Consider the following 20,985-nt stretch of genomic DNA (forward strand, 5'->3'; position numbering starts at 1 on the left):
TGCATTTAAAAAATAACGAATTATTTAGAACCATGTAACTTTAGGGAATTTTTTCTTTCTTCTCTCAATTTTTTTTTTGCCGATTTCACGCGAGATATTCTCGATTATTATTATTACAATTATTTATTATAATAATTATTATTACGAAAACATATTTATTCTTATAAAAATAGGCTAAAAGAATTGATTATAAAGTCCATTTTTTGTTACAGTCTGTGTCATTTTTTTTTCAATTATGACTTTCTTCATTTTTATAATCTAGAAAGATAATTTTTTTTCGAAAATTAAAATTCAATAAAGGAAAATGGTTCCAAATAATTACCGTCGTTTAAATCTGTACATAGTTTATGATCTTTTTTTCTTATTCTGCAAACAAAAATTGTTTTCTGATTTCGAAATTCTCAAAATATATGATCGTATATAAATCGAATAATTGTTTATATATAATTGTCAAAAAAGAATTATTTTTTTTTCATCTTTAAAAAATTTACGAAAATTGTAACAATTTTTTTTTCGCAATTTTTTTTTGTGTCAATGATTTACAAGAATATTCCCAATGGAAATAAGTTTCTTTTTTTTGGGCGTATTTCTTTTTCTTTTATACAAAAAATGTACAAAAAATGTATGTACTTTTTTTTGTTTACAAAAAATTTTTCGAAAATGAAGAGATACAAATGGACCAGTCATATACATTTATATGTAGTACTTTTTAATCGCAGAGATTATGATTTTATTTATTTAAAAAAAGAAATATTATTAATGATTGCAGAATGATAATAGGAGAAATATATTGTTTTTTTTTTCTAAAAGCCTGGCGCCTGGTTTGTTTTGTTGTCATTAATTAATTAATTAATTAATTAATATAAAAAGATTCGCGTAATTCGAATCAAAGTTCACAATTCACCAGCATACTTTCTACATCAGTACAATCAGCACACACTCTAAAATCAGGCATGCTATGCCACACTACTATATCTCTTTCGCATTAGGATATTTTTTATTTTATGTTTTTTTTTTCATTTTTTTTTTCGTAATAATATTAAACGTGTCATGTGTTTTTTTTCTCTAAATTAGCCTACTGCCAACTACTTATCAATCCTCCTTTGCTTTTTTTATGTACCTCATGTTATACATTAGTGTGTTGTATATAATTTTCATTATAATAATTAGTACTATTGTACCACTTTTGTTTGTTTGTTTTTCCTTTTTTTTTGAAATAATTATTACGTTTCTTGTCTTTCGAGTGTTGTTAATTATAGCTTGAATATTTTGCTTGAATAATGGAATTAATTTGCCCTTTCTGTATCTGCATGCATCACAGAACTTCATTTTTTTTATATAAAGATTATAATGGCTCTTGAATCGACATAGCAATAAATACGCTCTCAAAAAATCAAATTTTCCACTCTAAAAAATACGATTCTCGATTTTTCTGTCTCTTTTTATACAATTTTTATTTTTTTTTTATTCTGTTTTTATTTTTACAATTCGTTTCAATTTTTTGCCGAACGATAATTCGATTACAATTCAATTCAATTATTTTACAATGCATTCAATTGCAATTCAATTGAATTCAATTATTATTCAATTTAATTTAATTAAAATCCAATTAAATTTCCTTTCACAATTGAAAAAATTAACAAAGTGAAAAATGGTAAAAACAATATTATTCTGTTCATAAAATAAGTAAAAATTGTTCTAGAAAAATAAAACTTCAATTTTTTCAAAAATATTTCCTTCACTGAGAAAATGCTCAAGAAAATTCACTGAGAAAAATTGATTGTTTAATATTATCAAAAATATTTCAAAGTTTTATTTAAAAAATAAATTTTTTTCACTGTATATATTTTGAAAATATTTTTCACAAAATTACACAATCAAAATTTTCTAAATGTCCCAGACAAAAAAAAAATTTTTGAAAAAAGTTTGTTTAAATTTGAATTTATTTTCGTTTTTTTATTACTATTATTACCTATTCATTATTTATTACCGTTATTTTTATAAGCAAAGTAATTAATGAACAAAAATTAAGTTACAAAAAAAAATAAATATTCTATTATGTAGTTACGTTAATAAAATTATTTTTCTTCGTTTCACATTTATGTGAAAAATACTTTTATCGCAAAAAATTGATTCGATTTGAGAAATTTATAAAATTACAATAACTGAATTTTGCACTAAAATTGTAATAGAATTTTAACAATAAAATAATAATATTTTTCCAAGAGTATAGAAAAATATTTTTTTCCAAATAAGAAAAATGTTGAAGCTAATAATTTTTCCTGTATAATCGCAAATATATATATATAGACAATTAAAGTTTTATACAAAAAATTGAAATTGAAACAGAAAAATCCAACTTTTATACAAAAAATTCAATTTTTATAAAAAAAATCCAATTTTTAAACAAAAAATTCAACTTTTATAAAAAAAAATGAATTTGTACAGGAAAAATTAAATTATTATAAAAAAAACTAAATTTGTATAGAAAAAATTCAATTTTTATCCAAAAATTGAATTTTTATTCAATTTGTACAGGAAAAACTGAATTTCTATTGAAAAAAAATGAATTTTCATAGAAAAAATATAATTTTTATAGAAAGAACTGAATTTATATAGAACAAATTTTATATTCGAACAAAAAATTCAATTGTCTTCCAAAAAATTCAATTTTCTTCGAAACAATTCAATTTTTATAGAAAAATCCAATTTTTATACAAAAAATTCAATTTTTATAGAAAAATCCAATTTTTATACAAAAAAATCAATTTTTATAGAAAAATCCAATTTTTGTACAAAAAATTCCATTTTTATAGAAAAAATTGAATTTGTACAAAAAATTCAATTTTTATAGAAAAAATTGAATGTGTACAGGAAAAATTGAATTTTTATACAAAAAACTGAATTTGTATAGAAAAAATTCAATTTTTGTAGAAAAATACAATTTTCATCCAAAAAATTGAATTTTTATTGAATTTGTAAAGGAAAAATTCAATTTTTGTAGAAAAATACAATTTTCATCCAAAAAATTGAATTTTTATTGAATTTGTACAGGAAAAATTGAATTTTTATAGAAAAATACAATTTTCATCCAAAAAATTGAATTTTTATTGAATTTGTACAGGAAAAATTGAATTTTTATAGAAAAATACAATTTTCATCCAAAAAATTGAATTTTTATTGAATTTGTACAGGAAAAATTGAATTTTTATAGAAAAAACTGAATTTTTATAGAAAAAATTTAATTTTTATGGAAAGAACTGAATTTATATAAAAAAATTTTTTAATTCAAACAAAAAATTCAATTGTTTTACAAAAAATTCAATTTTTTTCGAGACAATACAATTTTTATAGAAAAAATTGAATTTGTACAGTAAAAATTCAATTTTTATACATGAAATTCAATTTTTATAGAAAAAATTGAATTTGTATTGAAATAATTGAATTTTTACAGAAAAAAAATTTTTTTTTCCTATAAAAAAAATAAGAAACCAGAATCGCATTTTAAAAGGGAAAAATTTCCCTCTTCTTCTTCGTCTGTCGCAGGATTACTAATGGCTTTTTTTCACCCCCTCCCCCCCCCCCCTCGAGTACATCATTAATGCTGCTGGTACCGAATCAGCCAAAATCTAATAGTTACAGTAAAAAATAGTATAAACGGCACTGTAGTAGGAAGAAGCAAAATACACTTTATACATTCTCATTACTTATCGTTGATAAATGTACTAGTTTTTTTTCATTTTTTTTCATTTTAAATTTTCTGGTATCGCAATGTCATTTCTCCCTTCAGTATTATTATAATATATAATTAATTATACTATAATAATTAAATATGCGCTGCTTTCTTCAATGATATCTATATATTTATATACGTAACTATAGAAATCAAATCCGCAGTTCAAAAAAAAAAGAAGAAAATCTCACTGAATTCAATTATTACATAACAATAAGTAGCATTAAAAAACAAAATTAATTGAATTCTAGGACGCAAACAATATTTTACTATTTTTTTTTTTTAGTCATATTTTGATAGAGTGACAATCATAAAATCAAAAATTGTTTTTATTCGTCATGTAAGGCAATACGGCGCTATCCGAAGATAAGAAAGTACACGGAATTTGACGGAATCACGTACCATCATTTTATACTTAAAAACTATTCTAAACGTCAACGCGACGCATTTTTTTTTTTTTTTTTTTTTTCAAAAAACGTATTTTTTCTTAGTCTTTTTTTTTTAACAAACATCTAGAATAAAAACGAAAAAAGACAGTGGAATAGTTTTTACGAAATAATAAAATTGAGCAAACTAAATAGCGTCTATATATTTTTCTTCATTTCTTTTTTTTTCTTTTTTTTACGATTTGCAAAAAACTTTCGTTTGTGTATTTATTTAACGTTAATAGTTAAGTTTTCAATATTTTTAGGTACTAAAATTTTTTTTTTATGACAAATTGTACAACTTGCGTAATTCGTACAACTATAGCATCTATAATGATGACTTACAGGCTAAATTTTTTTTCCCTTTAATACTAATTGAAATATAGTAAAATTAAATAGAATATTAATCAATTAGTAGGTTTCTTCTACCTAATCTAAATTCCGACGGAAAAATATATAAATATATACGTATTATATATATATATTTATATATATATATAAAAAGTTAATAGTATTTTTAAATGCATTTCAAGCCATCTATATAATATTTACATACAGAGTGTTTCGAAATTACAATTTTAATTTCTTCATTTTTTTTTTGTATTTAAAAATAATTTCTTACTTATTTAGTAATTAATAGTTCATTCGTATTTCATTAATATTCAATTAATATTTTAATAAAATATTATTTTAATTCAATTAATGTTCAATCAATATTTAATATTTTTTTTTATGTAATTCGTATTTTTTTCGAAATTAATTTTTTTAAATTCCTATTTTATAACTGATTTTTGGAAATTCAATTTAAAAATAATTTTTAATTCTTATTTATTAACATTATTTTTTTTTGTTCGAAATTAATTTGAAATTAATTTGAAATTTAATTTGAAATAAAAATTTATCAAAAGTTAATTTTTTTGAAAAATCAACAAAATTTCGAAAATTACTCGATTGCACTGTACAGTTTTATTTTTATTCTCTAAAACCTTATGGGGAAACGCCCATTCAAACACTATAACCATAAAAGTTATACACACTCTCTTTGAATCACTTTAACGATTTATCATATATTTTTTTTCTATTAAGATAATTATCGTGAGACAAGAAAAAAAATTTCTTGAAAAAAAATCGGTAAATTGTTGACGATTTACAAACAGTTTACAAACTCGTCTCACGATAATAATCTTAAGGCTACTGGAGCCATAATCTCTAAGCTTAGTCTATTTTTTTTTTTTTTTTTTTAAAAATTCCATCTCATGGACAGGCTAAATTTTTCTTTTCTTTTTTTTTTAGAGAAAAAAAGGGATTATTTTTAACATTAATAAAGTATTTTCGAAACACTGTCCGTATATACTAATATTCTGCTTTTTTATATCTCAGCTACTCGCACAATCGCAATTATTTCAACTCACATACATTTACACATTCAGATATTTAATCCCTAAAAACTCTGACGACGTCGACGCAGAGCAAGAATAATAATACAATAATTTTTCCCTTAAAACTAAAATAACTTGCAAATTCTCATATTATACGAAATGTACAGTTTTAACGCGAACAAGATGAGAAATTTGAAATTAAATAATGCACGAAATTCAGGAATTCGAAAAAGGGTTTTTTTTATAGAGCACAAAAAAAAAGAAAAAATTATCTATTTATCAGTTTCTTGGATGGAATCTTATCTACATTTTTTTTTGCATTTTTTTCCTTTTGTTTTCTCTACTGTAATCAAAAGAATTCCTTTTCCGTACATTATTTATTTTCGAAAAAAGAAATTCGCACAATTTGCATGAATGTTTAAATATCACTTTTATAAATTGAGTGTCTTCAAACTAGTGTCTTTTTTTAACATGACTTTTTTTTCTTTCTTTCTTTCTTTCTTTCTTTCTTTTACAAAAAGAAAAAATCGCTGCGACAATAAATGTTTTATTACAAATGTGTTACAATTTTTTCATTTCGGTTTTCGTCTTTGTGCAAAAAGAGAGAGATACATAATAATAAATGCCATTTTGTGCGCCTGATCATGAGAACAATTTACAATATTTCGTTCATGATCACAATATTCAACGGTGACTAATTTATAATTATAATATCTTTGGTTTTATGCGCCTGAGTCTTTGTTTTTTTTTCAAAAAAGTACGAAAAATATAGCGTACTTTAATAATTGTATACAACTTAATGAATAAGATTTTCCTTTCAATTTCGAGTTCTCCGACAAATTTAACAGAAAACAATTTTTCGTCTGCATTTACTACTTTTTTATTAGTGAATAAATAAAAAAGGAAATCCAGCACAAAATCAAATTGTTATTAATCGCAAACTTATTGATATTATAATTGCAATTATTTTCTTAACTAATAATCACAATTATTTTATATTTAATAATTATTATTTGAATTAATAATTATTTTTTAATAATTATTTTTTTAATAATTATTTTTTAATAATTATTTTTTTAATAATTATTTTTTAATAATTATTTTTTTAATAATTATTTTTCTAATAATTATTTTTTTATTCATTAATTAGTAATCAATAAATTGTCTTCTGATTAAAAATAAGAAGAACTCGAGGATGAAAAATGTTCCATTTATTATAAAAACGAAAATTGTCGAGAAAAATGAAAAATTCTAAATCTATTATTGATTAGAGTAAAAAATAATAATTCACGTTTTATTAGACCCTGACTGAGAATTTCTTAATAAAACTACGACAGGCAGAAATCCATTAAAATGCAATTAAACCGAGTCTGCTAAATTAAACTATTAAAAGTTAAACGAATGAATTTTTAATTTAATCCAATTTTTATTTATTAATATTTCAAATTACAACCCAAACGAATTTTAATCTAAATAAATGTGAAAACCGGAATTTAAGCAGTTAATTAACAATTTTTTGCTCGAATATCAGATTTTCTTCACTAACACGAAAAAAAATTGTTCGTCTTTTATTTTTATATAATTTCTTTTAAAAAATTTCCATGAAAAAAAAATCGAAATTGTTAAAGTTAATTAAAATTTTTTGTTCATAGAATAATTTTCTAATATAAATAAAAAATTTGTTCTCATTTATTTTTATATTTTAATATAGAATTATACAGAAAAAAACGAACAATTTGTATTTTTTAATTTAATATCCATGAACAAAAATTGAATATCCGTGAAAAAAAATTAATTATAAATCTGGAATGATGAATTAATCCATTTCAATATTTTATAGCATTTTTAATTAAATTCTGCCCTTAATTAAAAGATATACATTTTTAATTTTCCGAAACAACTGAAAACGATTTTATCACTCAAGCAAGATGAATTTTCGCTGATAATAATTTAATGGTGTATATAATTAAAAAGAGTAAAATTGTAATAAACATATATTATGAATATTTTTAAAAACTAATCAGACAAATAAAATTAATTAAAAAAAAGAAATTGTATTACATACAATTTAGCAAGATCAGTCAACTTCTCAATATTTAAGTTGCGAATTTTTTTATTTATACACAACTCATAAAGAATTTAAAAATACAAAAATACTATTTACACTTAAAAAATGAGATTCAGAAAGATCACACAAGAGAAAAAATAAGAAATGCGAAATAATACAAAAAAGTATTTAAAAAAGTACAAAAAAAAAAATACGAAAAAAGTACAATTAAAACAGTTTTTTATTTTAGTTTTAATTTTATTCATTTATTACAAATAATTAATAAATAAAATTAAAATAAAATTAAAAATAGAAAAAAGAATACAAAATAAATACAAAAAATAATACAAAAAAATATACAAAATAAAGTACAAAAAGAAAGACAAAAAGAAGTATTACGAAAGAATTATAGAAAAGAAATTCAAAAGAATAGAGTAGAAAATATACAAAGAAAATTTCTGTTTTAAAAAAATATTAAATTTAAAAAAGTTCCTTTTATGTACTTGAAATGGAAAAATCTTCACAAAGAAATTTTTTTATACAAAAAAATATTATTTGAATAAGACAAAAATTGTTATCCTTTTTTTGAAATATTTCAAAAATAATCATTTGTAATAATTAATAATAAAGTTTTATTTTCACATATATTTTTTAAATAAAGAATTTACATAATTTAAGTAGATGAAATCATATAATAATATAAATTATATTACATATTATATAATAATAAAAATTACAAATAATATAAATTTATTTAAAAAATGTGACATAAAAAATATTTCTTGACAAAAAATATTTTTCAATAAAGAATACTTCTTCAAATTAAATATTTTTCGAAAAAAAAAAAATATTTTCTGTTAAAATATGCGTCTTGAAAAAAATATTTCTTGAAATAAAATATTTTTAGACAAAAAATATTTCTCATTAAAAATATGTCTTGAAGAAAAATACTTCTCGAAATAAAATAATTTTTGATGAACAATATTTTTCGAAAAAAAATTGTTTAGTTAAAATATCCACCTTGGAAAAAAATATTTTCTGAACAAAAATATTTTTTGACAAAAAATATTTCTCATTAAAATATGTCTTGAAGAAAAATACTTTTTGAAATAAACTATTTTTTTGATAAAGAATATTTTTATGAAAAAATATTTTTTACTAAAATGTCCACCTTGAGAAAAAATTATTTCTCGTTAAAATATGTTTTGAAGAAAAATACTTCTTGAAATAAAATATCTTTTGATGCAAAATGTTTCTTGAAATAAAATATTTTTCTAATGAAAAATATTTTTTGAAATAAAATATTTGAAAAATATTTGATGAAAGCTAAGTATTTCTTGAAAAAAAAAATAATTTTGTTAAAAAATATTTCTTGAATAAATAATATTTTTTGATAAAAAAGATTTCTTTTAAATTACATTGTTTAAAAAAAACATGTTTTAAAAGTAAGTTTTTAAAATTTTTTACAGTAAAAGGAAAATAGAAATAATAAAAAATAAAATTCCGCATTAAAAAAAATTCAGTCAAGATTGAGTTCGAGTTAAAAAAAAATTTACAAACTAATAATAATAATAATAATATCTGTGTTACGTCAGCAAAGAGCGTATATGAAAAAAAAATGCCAATTAGTCGTTGAATATTATATTTTACAAAAAAAAAAAAATCGCAAATTTATCGTCTTTTGTACGATCATGCCTTGTTTTTTTTCTATAATAATGAGTTTGCATATTATTTATATAAATAGAGAAAGAACGCGCTTAAGTTAAAAACCATCATCAACTTTACTCTCTACCAGCCACTGCGCCTAAAACATTTTGTTTATATAGAATATATCACATACGCGTTACTTCTAAACACACTGAAATAAGAAGCACTTTAAGATAGATGTCTACATGCATCATCGGGCCCAGAATAGATGGACTAATTTCGTTTTTTATTATTTTAGTTTATTTTATTTTTTAAAATTTTTTTTTCTTAATCATTCGTATAGCTTTTTAATTGCAGTATGTTAATTTTTTTTTTTTTTTTTTGAAAAATTAAATATACATGTATATGTATAAATACATGACTTTATTTATAATTCTATATAATTATATACATATACATGTAAATCTTCGAATAAAGAAAAATAAAATATTTCACCGCATTGTTTTCTTATTGAAATAACGAACAAAAGGAGACAATGTGTAAAAAATTATTGCCTCATTCTTTTTCTTTCGGAGATATTTCATTTTCCTTTAATTAGGAAGATTTTTTTTTTCTTTTTTTTTGGGAAAACATGGGAAAAAATATAGAATATTTTTTCACAATATCTTTCAGTATGTTTACGTTTATATACATAAGTCCGTTTTTTTATACCATAAATACATTGAAAGAGTTTTCGCAAAAAAAAAAAAATAATAATAATAATAAAAAAAGAACACTATTACTTTGGACTCACTCATTGATTATTATTTTACGTATATATGCTCAAGTGTCTAAAACACGTGTTTCTGAAACGTACAAAAACTAAGAAACAACCTTTTAGATATAACAAGATTTGTTGCTTCTCTTTTTTTTTAAAAGTTATACTATATTATATAACCTCCAGCAATAACACTTGAATATTTGTTTTTGTTTTTAATTCAATGCTGAATATTTCATAACTTACGATAACGCAAGTTAACGATCTCCACACAAGTTTTTTTGTTTTCAAAAAAAGAGATTCAATTTTCAAAACTGTCGTATTTTTAATTTTTTCTTTTTCTTCGATAATTATTCGTAACAATTCGTCACATTTCATTAATATTTTAATTGACTCTTTTTATGCAGTCTCAGCTTATTTAAACCAAAAATAAGCGGAATGGAAAATTATATAGGTGAAATTATAAATTTGAAAATTAAAATAAATATGATTGATTCAAGCAAATCAATATGGATTAAATTAATTTTCTATGTGTGATTATGAAGAAAATAGTTTTTCAATTTCTACAATAATTATTGGAGAAATTATTTATTTATAGAAAAAGTGGAGATTGTTCCTTGGCTTCATATTTAAGAACAGGTTTTTAGATGAATAAATTATCTTTTTAGTTTTTACAGATTGAGCCTAATCCAGCCAAAAAATTTCCATTTTCTTTCTAATATTATATTCTTTATTTATCGCGCAAGAAATTCATAGATTGAAATTTTCTCAATTTTTCAAGAGCTATACATTATATATTTATTATTTTTTCTTCTTTTTAATTCAACTTATATTTTATAAATCGAGGTCGTTCATCTTCGACAATTATTGACAAGAATTTTATTTTTCCTCGAATTTTTACTTTATTTTTAATTAATCGTTGACATTAATAAAAAAATAAATTTCAGAATTTAAATAAACTGTCAAAGTTTCAAAGTTGATAAAATAAATTTCAAAATTTGCAAATTTATTTTATTAAAATTTCAAATTAAAATAAACTTTCAAAGTTCCAAAGTTTCAAAGTTCTTAAAATAAATTTTCAAACTTGCAATTTTATTAAAATAAATTTCCAAATTCAATTAATCTTTCAAAGTTTTAAATTTTTCAAAATAAATTTCGAAATTTACAAATTTATTTTAACAAATTTCCAAATTCTAATAAACTTTAAAATCTTCAAATTTGTTATAATAAATTTCCAAATTTAAATAAATTTTCAAATTTCTTAAACTAAATTTTCAAATTTGCAAATTTGTTAAAATAAATTTCTAAATTCAAAAAAAAAAAACTTTTAAAGTTTTAAATTTGTTAAACTAAATTTTGAAATTCAACAAAACTTTCAAATTTTCCAATTTGTTACAATAAATTTCTAAGTAAAAATAAATTTCCAAATTTGCAAATTTATTTTAACAAATTTACAAATTCAAATAAAATGTAAAAGTTTTAAATTTATTAAAATAAATTTCCAAATTTATTGTAATAAATTTTTAAATTAAAATAAACTTTTAAATTTTCCAATTTGTTAAAATAAATTTCTAAATTTTTGTAAAATTTATGAAAATAAATTTCCAAATTAGCAAATTTATTTTAACAAATTTCCAAAACGAACTAAACTTTCGAAACTTCAAATTTGTTAGAATAAATTTCCAAATTAAAATAAACTTCCAAAGTTGAAATTTTTGAAAAATAAATTTTGGAAATTTGAGTTTTGAAAATTTTTGAAAATAAATTTGCAAATTAGAAAATTTTAAATAAATTCTCAAATTTGAAAATTTAAAGCAAATTTTCCAACTAATTACAATAAATTTCCAAATTAATGCATTCATTTACATGCTTCGAAGACAATATTTAATAAAAATTAATTTTTAAACAAACTAAACATAAATTAATTTTTCTGACATCGAAATAAATAAACAAACGAACATTTCAATCAAGACGACAATAATAAATACTTCACAATTTAAATACAAATCCAAACGAAGAATATCACTATTTAAAAAACAATTTTTCTCTTGTCAATATTGTCAGCAGATAAATAACCTTACAACCAATATTAAATAAAAAAAAAAGTAGTGGGCAGAGCAATGCAGCAGACAGAATTTCTCAAAAAAAAAAAACAAAAAAAGAATCAGAAATAAAACCAAACTGACATAAAAGCTAAAAAATATTTAGCGAATCGTGAATTTATAGTTTCGAATAAAAACGTTCATTCTCTTCGTAAAAATGGAATGATATACCAGTCAACATGTTTTTTTTTCATTTTTTTTTTCGTTTTTTTTTCATCTTTATAAGTAAACCGTCAACAAGGGTAATTGCACCCAAAGAGGACCCTATTAAAATACAAGAGGACAATACATAGAATCTCATTATTCATAATTGATGATACAAAAATTTTTCAATTTTCTTTTCTCTTTTTTTTCCATACACACGCAATTGATTTATGTTTTATCCCCTTATTACTTTTAAAGAGTGTCACGTGCACCTACTTCAGAGATAATATTGCAGAATAGACAATGCATTTTTTTTATACACCTAGACTTGCATTTTTTTTTTTTAATATAGTGAAATGATTTAATTTCGTGTAGTGTCAAATATTTTCTACAATTTACATAATTACATAATTTGACCTTCTATAACTTCTTAAAAATTATTTTTCTTAAGGCAGGTTCGACAAAAGAAAACAAAAAGTTTTTTTCTTTTATAGGAGCAACATTATTGCTGAATGGAATATTATTTATAATATATATTTATATGCTCTTATAATTTAGTGATCTTTGGCAAAGCGTTTAAACAAAAAAAAAAATTTGTTTTGTCAATTACAATTCTTTTTTTTCTTACGTTTTGACGGTTAAAACATTGAATCCCTTTTCTTTTCTTGGATGATTCTTGTGCTTTACAATTAATCTCATTTTTACAAACAACTTTTCGCCAATGAACAATTTTTTTTTCTAAGATTTTTTTCTTTTGCATTCAAATTTTATAATTTAAAGAGTAAAAATGCTGAACATCTTTTTCAATTCATTTACATTCACTTATATTCTCATTTATAGTTTATAAATAATAATTACGAAATTTAAATTTCGTTGGAGAGAAAATTTTCATTTTCTTTCTTTTTTTTTCTGCAACACTCTCGAGTTTGAATATTTCATGAAAATAAAATATTTATTTCCATCAGTTAAATTAACATACATTAAAATAAAATTATCAATTAAAATTTCATTGAGAATAGAGTGAAATTAAAATTTCAGTGTCAGTGAGAATTGAATTTTTTATGTTGAGCAAAATTACAAAACTTCCATAATTTTCACAAGTTTCATTAAAAATTTTATTGCAACTTATTTTGTAATGAAAGTTAATTGTCTTCCTATTATTTTATATGATTTTACAATAATGATGATAATAATCATTATTTATATTCACGTATATAATAATGTTTATTATTATCACTTCAAGTGATTATTGAATTAATTATTTTCGTTTGAGTTGTTGGCCGTTTAAGTACGTTCACTATTTATATATTTATAATATATACTTTCTACTTTTTATCTATAATGAAAGTGACTGGTAGTCAATTGTATTTTATAAAATTTAGTTCAGTTCTTTTGAAATATTTTCAATAATTTGTTTTTTCTACTAAATGCTTTAATTTCTTCTAGATATAGTCATCTAGTTACCACTATTTTTTTTACGTTAAAAAGACATCTTTAAACTTTTTCTAAACATCTTCCTTTTATATATAATATGATGAATTAAAAATTAAATTAAAAATTAAAATAAAAATTTTAATAAAAATTAAAAAATAGGATTATCAACTAATTTGAAAAAAAATCATAAACTACTTATTTTAGGAATATTTAGAAAGACGTAAATAAAATAAAACTATTAACTAATTTCTAAACTGAATTTGAAAAATGAAAGCATTTTTTTTGGTATCAATTAAATTATTATTAAATTTGTTTGTAAACTTATTACTGATGATTATAATCACAAGTGCATTTTTTATTGCACTGCACTAGAATTTTTCATCAACCAAATTCTTGGTTTTTCTTTTTTTTTTCTTTCTAAATTTTTGTGTATAATCTGGGCAATATGTAAAGCTTGCGAAAAAAAATTTACAAATATATTTCTTGATGCATTAAAATTTACAAAGTCAATTACAACAAACAAACAACAAAAGAAAAAGGGATTTTTATTGAAATGAATTTACCTTCCGGGCACTTTTACATATATTTTCAATTCTAAAATAGAAAAAAAAATTTTATATTTTTTCTCTTCTTTTTCTAAACAAGGAAATTTTTCGATTTATTATTTATAAATTATTGTTAATTATGAAAAATTATTAAAAATGATATTTGTAGATTTAAAAATGTTTATAATTTCAGGACAAAGCTGATATAATACTGATAAAAAACATGGACAAAAATACCCGTAGATTATAAATATTTTTAAATCCATTAAAAATTTACAAAAAAAACACTTCAGTTTGAAAATTCGAAGTCAATTTTTAATAAATATCCAAATTGATTGACGTTTTAAATACTTTATTGTTTTCGAAATCTAAATTTGATAAATTTAAATTTAAAAAAGAGAAATTAATAAATAATTTCTCTTTCTGAAAATTATTCTCATCAGAATATTCCTCTATGACATTTTAATATTCTCTTGTTCTTCAATTTTAAATTAAAACATTTTTGTTCAAATTTATAAATGAAAAATTAATAATTAACTTCTCTTTTTTTCGAAAATTATTTTCATCAGATTTCGCTATGTGATTTTAAATATTCTGTTTTCGAATTCTAAATTTTAGAAATTCAAAATTAAAACAGAAGTTAATAATTAACTTCTCCTTCACTATAACTTCTCTTTCCTTTTGGAAATTAATCTTCATCAGAATATTTCTCTATCACATTAAAAAACAAAAAAAATATTTCAATTTTCTTTTATCTTCGAATTCTCTAAATTCAAAAAATTCAAATTTAAAAAACAGATCCTAAATAATTTTCTTTTTTTTAAAATTATTTTCATTAAATTTCGTTATGAAATTTAAAGTTTTCTTTTATTTTCAAATTCTAAATTTGAAAAATTTAAATTTAAAAAAGCGAAATTAACAATTAATTTCTCATATTTTCAAGCTAATTTCTCTTCTTAATAATTAATTGATTTTCTTCCCAAAAAAAAGAAAAAAAAAATATTGAAAGCAACAAAAATTGACTCTCACTGAGTTCAAAAAAAGAAAATAATTGATTTTTTAGCAAAGAATGTTATTAAAATTTTTAAAAATAATTGAATTTTTGCGGAGAATTTTATTAAAATTTAATTGAAAATAATTGAATTCCTGTAAAAATTTTATTATTTATAAAAATAATTGAATATTTGCGAAGAATATTTTTATTTAAAAAAATAATTGAATTTTTGCAAAGAAATTTTATTAACATTAATGAAAATAATTGAATTCCTGAATTGAATTTTATTAAAATTTTGGAAAATAATTCAATTCTTGCAAGTGATTCTATTATTTACAAATAAAAATTGAATTCAAATTCTTGGGAAGAAATATTTCAATAAGAATTTTTAAGAATTATTAAATTCCTGCGAAAAATTCTCATATTTTAAAAAATAATTGAATTCTTGCGAAGAATTTTATTAAAGTTTTGAAAATAATTAATTTCTTGGTAAGAATTTTTATAGAAATTTTTAAAAATAATTGAATTCTTGCAAGTAATTCTATTATTTATAAAAATAATTGAATTGTCTCCAAAAAATTATTGAAATTTTTCCGAAAATAATTGAATTCTCGGGAAGAATTATTTTACTAAGAATTTGAAACATTCGAAAAGGAGAAAGAACAAGAATCTTTAAATATTCTTTCATTTTCGAATTCTTAATTTAAAATTTTTAAATTTATCAAATTCAAATTATCTTCTCTTTTTTTCGAAAATTATTTTCTTTAGATTTAATTCAATTTAATTAATTTATTTAAATTAATTTAATTTTAATTATTGTTTCCGACTTTTACATTTGAAAAATTCAAATTTAAAAAAGAGGTTAATAATTAATTTCCCCTCGTTTTTAAATTAATTTTAGAAAAATTATGTTCCTTTACAAAATTGAAGAGAAAAAATACTGAAAGCTAGAAAAATCAACTCCCACCGTTTTCGAGAAGAAGAAAAAGTGCCTATAAAGTAAATTCACTTCAAAAGTAGACTAATTTTTTCAACACTTCCACCCTCATTCAAATAGAACTCTACTAATGCAATGGGTTTTAGGGAAAAGAAAATTAATAAGAATCAAATCTTCGCATGACTCTACTAATAAGAAAAAATAGAAAATGGGAAGAAATATAGACAAAAATAATAACTAATCAGGGATATAAAAATAATAAAAAAAGCATTTTGCCAAATGTAACAATATTTTAACTCGTACGCTTAAAAAAAAGAAATACTATATCCTATTTTAGCCAATTAAAAATGAGTTAGTCCATTAATCGCGGACAATTGTCTTTAAAAATAATAACGTTACACACCACCCATGGCAACAGTAGAAAATTCAGTCTTTAAAATATTTTTTATGCAAGACTTATTTATATTATCGAATTAAGTCTATTCGTGTGTGTATAAAGTGTATGAAGTGTATGTATGTAAGTATGTATGTATGTACGCGTGTTTACCTTCAATTTAAATCGATGATTATACAATTTTTTTTTTTTTTTGTTGAGAAATGCGCAAGGAGAATGTTTTTTTTTTTTTTACTTTTTTTATGATATTATTTAATTTCTACCCTACCTGGACTATGATCGATAAATGAAACTGCAAGGTGGTACAGGTGGAGGTGATGATCCACTCATTGCAATTGGGACAAGGGTTGGTGATGGTGACGAGGAGGGAGGAGAAGGGGAACTGGAAGAATCACTTGTAGGCGGTGAGGGTGATTCCAGTGCCCTCGGTCCAGCCAATTCTCCAGTAGATTGACCCCCTGATGTCACGGCGCGACATCTACTTGTTGTCGCATTGTGACGATTTCGCGTTGGCCGCCCCAAACTTCGGTGACGACCACCACCTCCTCCTCCCTCCTCGCTCGTTTCTCAGAGATAGACCTTCTTCACGCTGCGAGTTGTCGCAAATCCATCGTTACGTCTATAAGCGTCGCCTTGATGTGAGCGTAATGTGCCAAAATTATCGCGCGGACCACGAAAGCCATAGCCCTCGGGAAATTGGAATAATGTCTCCGCTGGTGTTGGCGGTGGTTTTCTCATTGTACCCTTTGGCGAATGTAATTTGGGAGGTTGAGGCACCAGGACAGGTTCGGCGTACGTCACTTCCTCCTGTGGCAGTAATTTTGGCTCGGGCGCCAGTCTACTGAAAGCAAACATTCAAACAAAATGTTTTAAATATTTTCAATTTCAATTAATTAAGAGTACTCATTCAATTTAATGAACAGCAAATTCTGAACGTTAAAATGAATGAAATACATTTTTACTAACACTTTTTAGATTAAAAATTTAATTTTCTTTTTCCCTGACATTTTTTTTTTTATTTACGGACAAAATTTTGACTATTTCCCTATAAAGAATAAATTAACCCTAAAAATAATTAGATAAAAAAAAGGGTTCTATTGGATTCATTTACGAATTTCTTTAATTGGAAAATTATTCGAAAACATCAAGAACTTCTTTTTTAAATAAATATTTCATCATTATTATTTTTCCATAGGAATTAAAATTCTTCAAAAGATTCAAATTCAAACCTTCTTGAAATTCAACAACTTGTAAGAATATTATTATAAAACAAGAAGAAATCGATCATTCCGAGTCTTCAACTTATTTTCTAGAATTTTTAACCGCAGAATTCTTCTTTAAATTAATTATTTTTAATAATTTTTGAAAAAGTTCTTTGAGAATTTTCAAATTCAATTTGTTTACAATTCAATTTTAAGAAATTTCGATTATTCGGAAATTCTTCAATTACAAAATATTTATAAGAAAGTAAAAAAGCTACAAATAATTTCAAAAATTATTCAATTCAACTTTTCCAAAAAAAATTAATTCTATACAGAATTCTTAGATAAAAGTAGGAAAAATTCAGTTTTTCAAAGATTTTAATTTGAAATCATTCAAAATTCAATTGTTTCTAAAAATTCACGCAATAATGCTTTCAAGATTCAATTATTATCTAAAATTTCAACTAAAATTCATTTTTAAATACATTTTTATAAGACAATTCTACGAGAATTCAATTATTTAAATACAAAAATAAATAATGTAATGTTTTAAAAAATTGAATTTTCATAAAGAATTTTATTTTATCAACAAATTTTTAAATAATTGAATTCTTTCGATAAATTTCAATAACATTTTTTAAAATAATTACATTTTTCGAGGAAATGATTTAAAATTATATTCAAAAATATCTGAAAACCTGGTAAGAATTTTATTATATTAAAAATAATTGAAATCCTGCGAAGAATAATTATTATTTATGAAAAGAATTAAATTCTTGCAACAAATTTTATTAATTTATATTTCAAATACCTAATTGAATTCCTGTGAAAAATTTTATTATTTGTAAAAATTATTTAAATCTTGAGAAAAATTTTATTAAAAATTTTTGAAAATAATGAAATTCTTTTGTGGAATTCAATTAAAATTGTATTAAAAATAATAATTGAATTCTTATATAAAAAGTTTTAAAAGTAATTGAATTCTTCTGAAGAATTTTATTGTTAATGAAAATAATTGAATTCCTGGAATTTTTTAGACGAATTTAATTAAAATTGTTTTCCTAAAAAAAATTTTATTATTTATAAAAATAATTGAATTATTGCGATGAAATTTATAGAAAATTTGTAAATAATTAAATTTCTGTAAAATTTTTATTATTTATGAAAATCATTAAATGTTTGCGTGGTATTTTATTAAATTTTTGTTTTAAATAATTGAATTTTTTTGAAAAATTTGATTAACATATTAAATGTTTAAAATCATTGAATTTAGGAAAATTTTTGAAAATAATTGAAATTTTCCAAAAATTTTATTGAAGGTTTTGAAAATAATTGAATTTAAAAGAATAATTTTATTATTTACGAAGATAATTAAAAATAATTGAATTTTGAAGAAGAATTTTATTATTTACAAAGATAATTGAAAATCATTGAATTTTTGTGAAAACTTTTAAGATAAGAATTTGAAAATAATTGAATTCCTTCGGAGGATTTTATAAAAAATTCTGAAAATAATTGAATTCTCTCAAAGAATTTTTTATTAATGAAAAAATCGGATTCTTTCAAAGAACGTTATAAAAATTTTTGAAAACAATTTAAATATTGGCTAAAATTTTTTAAATAATTAGTTTTGCAAAATTAAATTAAATCTTTTTGAAAATAATGGAATTTTGGAAATAATTTTAATTGAAAATATTGAAGATAATTGAATTTTATGAGGAATTTATTTTAAATGTTTAAAATAATTGTGTTTATTAATAATAATAATTAATAATTTTATTGTAAAATTTTATTCATTTTATTGATAAAAAATTTAATTATTTTAAACAATTTTATTTTATTAGAGTTTTCGTACACAATTAAAATTTTTAAAGAATTTCTTGAAAATAATACCTAAAGTTTTTTTTAAATAATTTTAATTAAAAATTTTGAGAATAATTGAAATTTAAAAAGAATTTTATCAAAACATTTGACAATAATAGAATTTTTATGGAAAAATTTTATTACAATTTTGAAAAATAATTGTTCCCGTTCGAGAAATCTTATTAAAATTGAATTGAAAATAATTGAATTCCTAAGAAGAATTTTATTATATTTATAAAAATAATTTAATTCATGAGAAGAATTGTATTATTTGAATGAAAATAATTGAATTCTTTCGAGACATATTCTTAAAATTGTATTGAAAATAATTTCTGCAAAGAATTTGATTACTTACGCAAATAATTAAATTCTTTGGGAAATTTTATTAAAAATGTATTTAAATAACTGATTTTCTGCAAAGAATTTTATTATTGATGAAAATGTCTGAATTTATGAAAATAATCCAATTCTTTCGAGAAATTTGAATAAAATTATATTTTAATAAAATTCTATTGAAAATAATTAAATTGTAGAAAGAAATTTGATTATTTATAAAAACAATTGAATTGCGACGAAGAATTTTATTGAAAATTTTAAAATAATAAATAATAATTAATTAATAAATTACTTAATATATAACATTTTTAAAATTTTAAATCTGAAATTATTCAAAAGAAAGTTGATATTTGAAAATACAAACTTTTGTAATTTGCACAATCTTATATTTTTTACTAACAATGAAAATTCGTTAAAAATTCATTAACTGAGAATTCAGTGAAATAGAAAATTCAGCTTCTGAAAAGTTCATCTTGATGGAAATTCAAACAATTTATTTCAAATTTCTTTTTAATAATTCTCCCAAGTTAATAAAAATTTCGCTGAACTGAAAAAAAAATCTCTTAAAAAATGTATATTCCCGTTTCCATTAAATGAAAATTCCCTTTAATGAAAACTTTCAGTTACATAAAGATTTAGCTAAATTTAAATTCAACTGAACAAAAATTTCATTACGCAGTTATTTTGTTCCATTAAAATGGTGTTGAATTTAAATTTGGATAGTTAAACATTTTATTGCATGAAAAATTTAGTGAACTCAAGTGTCTTTAATAATAACTGCAGTAAATTAAAAAATCATATTGAATAATTAAATTCATGTTTGTTCCTAAATAAGACTTCGTTGCAATTAAGAATTAAAAAATTCTATTGAATTTAATTAAAAAATCCTATAGAATAATTAAATATTTTTGTCCCCAAATAAAGCTTCGCTTTGTACTTAAAAATTAAAAAATTCGATTTATTCGAAAATCGAACCAACGAGCTCTTGGGAATACAATTTTTTTAAACAGTTTAAATAAATAAGTAAACGAATAATCATGTGCTCC

At 21.0% G+C, this 20,985-nt stretch overlaps 1 protein-coding gene across 2 annotated transcripts in view; it reads right to left on the reverse strand.

Moving 5' to 3' along the window:
* Positions 1-16,336: 16,336 nt before the first annotated feature.
* LOC122502869 (semaphorin-1A) overlaps positions 16,337-20,985 on the reverse strand; it is a 69,470-nt gene continuing 64,821 nt past the window's right edge. The window contains exons 10-11 of one of the 2 annotated variants that reach the window (XM_043613175.1): positions 17,112-17,379; positions 16,337-16,905 (exon numbers count right to left, since the gene is read on the reverse strand). In XM_043613175.1, coding sequence (XP_043469110.1) covers positions 16,798-16,905; positions 17,112-17,379 — 376 coding nt within the window. In that variant the 3' untranslated portion in view covers positions 16,337-16,797. Of the gene's footprint in view, positions 17,380-20,985 lie in introns of both variants that reach the window. The other variant, XM_043613177.1, reaches the window with a different exon arrangement.

The sequence above is a fragment of the Leptopilina heterotoma genome, unplaced genomic scaffold, assembly GCF_015476425.1.
Source record: "Leptopilina heterotoma isolate Lh14 unplaced genomic scaffold, ASM1547642v1 Lhet_24, whole genome shotgun sequence".
Classification (NCBI taxonomy): domain Eukaryota; kingdom Metazoa; phylum Arthropoda; class Insecta; order Hymenoptera; family Figitidae; genus Leptopilina; species Leptopilina heterotoma.